The sequence below is a fragment of the Daucus carota genome, chromosome 1, assembly GCF_001625215.2.
Source record: "Daucus carota subsp. sativus chromosome 1, DH1 v3.0, whole genome shotgun sequence".
In the NCBI taxonomy this organism is placed as follows: domain Eukaryota; kingdom Viridiplantae; phylum Streptophyta; class Magnoliopsida; order Apiales; family Apiaceae; genus Daucus; species Daucus carota.
The window spans coordinates 1836587-1842668 of record NC_030381.2 but is presented as its reverse complement, the minus strand read 5'-3'; the positions used below and the strand labels follow the sequence as shown (position 1 = coordinate 1842668).

The following is a 6082-nucleotide window of genomic DNA, read 5'->3' as shown; positions in this document are numbered from 1 at the left end:
TGGGTTTACCTAGTGCGCACCCAAAGGGTAGCGGCTGCGGGTTCCTACGTAAAAAAAAACATGTATTCCATAGTAAAATTTCCTTGCATAGATTAAATCTATCCCATATTTCTGACCTTGTATTATATCAACACAGGTAGTGTATTGAGGGTTGAGGGAAATGGGTTGGCTATTTACTATTGAAACGATTCAACTATAAGAACTTATCTCTATGGTGTATATAAATTCACAAAATAATTATAGACAATGCCTTGTATCTATGAAATATTTTTCTATAGTATAAAGTGATTTTAAAACTGAACATAAAATTGATTCTAATATGAAACTGCAATTTGTAAAACATTACTCTATGGCAGAATCAATTCAAAATATCAATCAATAAAGTATTGTAATCTATAAAATTACAATACTTGTAATTTGCTCTCTACTTTAAACAAAAATATTTTATTGTTGAACGTAAGTATAAAGTCATATTACACATTTAATCTGCTCTCTAGTATAAACAATGATTTATTCTACCGTAGAACAAATTTGATATATTGGTAATATATTCAACTGTAGAAGCAAAAATACTTTATTGTATAAATCAATTTATTCTAATATAGAACAAATTTGATAAAATTGTAATATATGCTACTGCAGGAGTAAAAATACTCTATTGTATAAGCAATGAATTTATTCCACTGTAGAACAAGATTAACAATGAATTTATTGTATAAAATCTATTGTAATTTACTTTTAAATATAAACAAAATTTCTTCTGTTATAGAATATGCATGCTTGGAATAGCATTAAAGGATATATATATTCTATTATAGAACAGGCTTGTCCCGAAAAAAAAAGACAAATGTAAATTCATATTTTACCTATTTGCCGGTGCATCTTCAAGCTATTATTGCTTCTCCAAACAATCTGAAACAAACAAAATGAACAAAGAATGTTATAAATACAAATCGAAATGTTCTAGTTTAGAACTTTGTCCAACCAAAATAGAATAGATTTTGCTCGATTAGATTCTAATCACTTCGATTTTATGTTGCAAATCTTCGATCTGCTCTTAAACAAAGCTCGATTTCGTATTGCAAGCTCAGTTTTATCTTAGTTGTTGTGTATCTCGGTCCCTGGAATGTGTGTATTGTAATGTGTGTATATAGGTCAGAACAGTTTTTAAGTTTTAAGTATATTACAACTAAATAAAACATCTTTAATCACAGCCGCTCATTTTATATTTAATAGATCAACGGTTCAGATGGTGGTGTACTATATAACTTCATATAAGGAGCCCTCTCTAGAATGCCACCCTATATATATATATATATATATATATATATATATATATATATATATATATATATATATATATATATATATATAGTTGGGTTCCTTGGAGACCCACATAATTGGAGTCTTTGAAGACCCAAATCTAGACCGTTAGATCTACAACACAAAGGACAATTAAGATTAAAAATTGTGAATAATTACAATATTTATTAAACGGCTTAGAATTTGGGAGACAGTGTTATGTACCCGTAAAAAGAAGAGCAAGAGCAATATTGTCCTGCACATCACTCGACCAATCTGGGCAGTTACAAATTAAAATTATCTTGGGGACGCCATCATGAAAGCAGCAAAGTGGAGATAAGTGGTTTCATTGAATTCATACGATGAGAGTGGTAAAGTCTTGTCACCCACATGTGTTTGCTTATACAATACTGATATTGACTTATCTTGATTTTGGTTTAAGGTTCCTCTTGATTCATTAATTGCAGAACAATAGAACATTTGAGTTTGGGAGAGATGATAAAAAAATAATGAAACAATTTTGAAATACATTGAAGGACAATTACGCGCACTGAACAAGGGAACAAAATCCATGTTGAAAGCCTGGCTCTTTACGGATAAACCGCCCTGCACGAAGATTGCTTGCAAGTGAGTAACAATTTTAATGATCTATCCATTCCTCAGCCGTTAGATCAGAAAAAGATGGACGGTCTAGATGGAGGACTCCAATACTCCAAATATAAACGGTCTCCAAGGAACTTAAACCTATATATATATATATATATATATATATATATATATATATATATATATATTATACATATTTCCCAGAATAAAACATTTTGTAATGTTCAATATAAAAAACGTATATGATATTCAAGATTCTAAATGAAATAATGATTTTGTACAACATGATTCGCAAAACTATTCGGTTTGCAATATTTTACTTGCCGGACATAAGTGGTCTCCACGGTCTCCAATAAAAGTGGTCTACATAAAACTTAACTATATATATATAGGGACATGATCAAATAAAAACTTTTTTAAGTTACAAACTTACAAACTTTTTTTTTGAATTTTTTTTATTCTCCCAGCCTGTTAATCCTTAGTTATAGAAAGTATTTATGTTCAAAATTATTGAAAAAACGTCACAATTTTAAAAATAACGCATTGATAAATCGTGCATTCAACACATTTGTAACTGAGGTTCAACATTAGGTGTAGAACATTAGTTATCATTGTGTTGAATACATATATAGAGATGCTTAAATTATACCTCTGGGTTTGGGTAGGGTCTAGAAATATAAATATTGGTTATATAATAGGTTTAGCTTAGTTTTTACATTGAAAAATTGGTTTATGTACTTCTCCAACACAATTTTGATCGATGTTCAACAAAATATCTTAAAAAATGTTGAACTCAAGTTATATATGTGTTGAACAAAAAAAGTTTGTAAGTTTGTAAGTTTGTACCAGAACCCTCCCATATATATATATATATATAGAGCTTTACTCCAATAGAAACCTCCTTATTCTAGAAACTAGAAACTATCACTAAATTTCTAAGAGAATATCACTAAATTCTCAAACAACCCCATTTTCTGCCTTCTTCTTCTCCAACCCACCAACCCTCCACCCCACTTCCGGCAGCTTCACCCTACCACCCTCGCCAAGTCTCTGCTACTCTCTCCACCTCCATGCCGCCCGACCCTCCATAGCCACCACCTCCATGTCGGCCTCCATTATTTATATCACCACCAAATCCAACCCCCCTCCGGCCTCCACCGCCCCTTCCATTCCACCCCCACCTCCACCTCCACCTCCACCTCCACCTTCGTCCTCACCTCCACCTCGGTCTTCCTCACCTACAATACCGTATATCTAGCTTAATACCGATTTAAATTCCAGATCTTTGCCAAAAATCTGCCGGACAAAGCTAAAGGCTCCTTCCATGTCCACCACCTCCATCTCCACCTTCACCTCCATTATCTCCACCACCGCAACCACCACCTGAATCGGCAACTAGAACAGATTCAGAAATTCTGGGCAGTTTCCGCAAGTTTTCACTAATTCGTGCAACACATATCACTAAATCGTAAAGAGAATATCACTAAATTGTACTGAGGATATCACTAACTTGTATTGGTTTCTAGTTTTTATTTTAAAAGTGGTTTCTATTTGATCATGAGCCTATATATATATATATTGACAAAAGTTATATGGAGTTCTATATATTTTTGGAGTCTTGGAGTCCCAATCCAGGCCATCCAATTTGTTTTAATCCAATGGCTGTTATGTTTTTTGATGTAATCTTTTATTTGTTAGTTTTATATTTTTTAAACACCAGCCTGTGCATTTTTAGAGTAAATGTCACGTGCTCCTTATGTCATGCGGCAGTTACAACTGCCTGTGACTGTTTCCATGAGAGTTCGTAGAAGAAGGTCCTGCACTGCTCAAACCATTTTTTTCCTTTCGTTTTCTCCTATTCGTATTTTCATAATCAGGAGGCAATATCTATAATACTTGGATCATCTGTGTTTTTCTTTATAACAAGTGTCTAATGTCTAGTAAGAAGGCCGAATCAAGTAAGTTTTGCGGATTTTTTACAGCATCTTTTGTTCATTTTAAATCCTGTACTACAAGCTATCATGTGCCTTAGTTTTTGTGCAGGATTTGTTTGCATTATTACAACGTAATGGTTGTTTTTCGTTCTGCATATTTTATTATGCGTCTTTCGTTGTGTTCTGCACATATGATTAAGTGCTTCTGTCGAATTTGCAGTACTTTGTTTTGATGGTTGCGTGGTTCACCGTGTAATTTTTGTACTGTCCTTTCGGTTATGTGGTCGTCTTGCAGTCTTCTTCCCAGAGCTATCAAAGCGCTCTCGAGGAGTGACAAACTCATCGTCTTCTTCATCAAGAACGTTCGAATGCATCCTATCTACATCCATCCTTTCACTACGTGTGTCCAATCTAGGCAATTGTCTCGACACCTCCACTTGGGACTTGCTGAACACGCTTCCACGTACCTTTTTCTTAAGCAAAGTACCGCCGGAAAAAATTTCGGCAGGCCTGGAACTATAGCCGCTGTCATCAATACTTATGTATTCAGGTTTCTTCTTAGTCCAGTTGTATACTTACGGGCTACTGCTTCTTCTTCGACCTAAGCAAATGAGGTAGAGTATTATACACTTAGCAAGACACGTAAAGAACACCTAACTTCGTGCAAAATTAACAAAAATACTAGCATTAGTAAAGGCTTTTCAAACACTAATATTATATTCAAACAATTAAAGTTGAATTTCATGATCATGTCTCTCTCACATTAGCTGTACAAAGTCACAATAACATCACCAAAATCTACTTCGGCAACATAGAAAGGCATGACATAGCTAGTAGACTTTTACCAAACAGAAAAAAAAAAACAATAAAAAAACCAAAGCTCCAAACTATAAACAAATGTTCTGCGATGTCTTACTGCAGCACTCAAGTTAAAAAAAAATAACATGTATGCTACAAATGGAGGTTCACAATGTACCAAATATCCACACAAAACATACAGAGTTCCTCTAGATATTTAAACCACAACCGTAATACAACCCATTAGATATTTAAAATGGCATATTACAAGCTTGCAGGACAGATTTTCTCAATTTTAGAAGAGTTTCCGTGTGTGGGGAATATCATCAAACTGTTTGCTCGCATCATCAAAATGCAGAACATCAAAAGAAATTTCCAGAGGGCATACATAACTCAATAACAAAACAATTACCAAGTGCAGAACAAAACACCAATTTGCATTTTAAATTTTAAGAATAAAAAACACAGCTTAAGACCCAAATTCACCGGAAACACTAATTAGTCCTAAAGATTACAATCTACTGAAATTTAGTTGCATTGCCGACTTAAAACACATACAAACTTAAATGCCCCCAAAAAAAAGAGGGGATCTACGAATTAAAGCCATCAAGTGCAGGACAACCCACTGAAGCGTGCTGCATGGGTTCATAAATTCCTGCAATTGAGTGGCGAGAAAACCGACATACAAGGCGATTGAAGGACAAAATGATGAGAAAGCAGGCATACCCAAACTCATTTCCCCACAATATTAATTCGTCCTGCACACCCACAAGCAGAAGGTGATTGATTATGGTCAATCATTGCGAAAAATAAGGGCTTCTTGGTAACGGCCGCTCTTGTATCTGTCACCGGAGAATGCGGGATACGACTCTGAAGAAACGTGCGCGGAAGCCAAGTTTAATATTGGGTGAAATTTGTAAATTGTATTTTATTATTCTTTAAATCTTGACCGCAGGATCTGTTTCTAATTTAACGGTGGATCTAAGGGATTCCAAATTCTCAAATGTAATGGATACCCACAGAACTCCACTTATATTTATATTTATGTAAATTTATATTAGATAAACGTTAAAATATCCCGCATATTTCCAGTTGATCAAGCTTCATAACCAAATTTATTTTTAAGAAAAAGAATATGATAATATATGCATCATATATGATACTCCTTCTGCTTCATAATAAGAGGCGCTTTGATTTTTTACACGTAATTTAAAGTATAAAAAAACATAAATCTACATATTATTTTTCAAAATTTTTTTTTGAATAAAAATTTAACAATATGTAGAAGCATATTATTTTTATAACTCAAATTACGCGTAAAAAGTCAAAACTGATAGGGAGTATAACATTATAGAAGTTTAATTAAATAAAGAATTACTATTTGTTTTCATTACACACATTCATGAAAAAAATTCATGAAAAAAATGCAATAAAAGAAAATA

The 6082-nt window shown here is 33.4% G+C and overlaps 1 protein-coding gene across 1 annotated transcript; it reads right to left on the bottom strand.

Moving 5' to 3' along the window:
- Window positions 1–3027: 3027 nt before the first annotated feature.
- LOC108215958 (uncharacterized) lies at window positions 3028–4231 on the bottom strand. The gene is made up of 3 exons (XM_064086193.1): window positions 4108–4231; window positions 3244–3369; window positions 3028–3146 (listed from the first exon to the last, which is right to left on the bottom strand). Exons 1-3 carry the CDS (start codon window positions 4229–4231, stop codon window positions 3028–3030), a joined length of 369 nt encoding a protein of 122 aa, XP_063942263.1.
- Between the last annotated feature and the right edge of the window lie 1851 nt (window positions 4232–6082).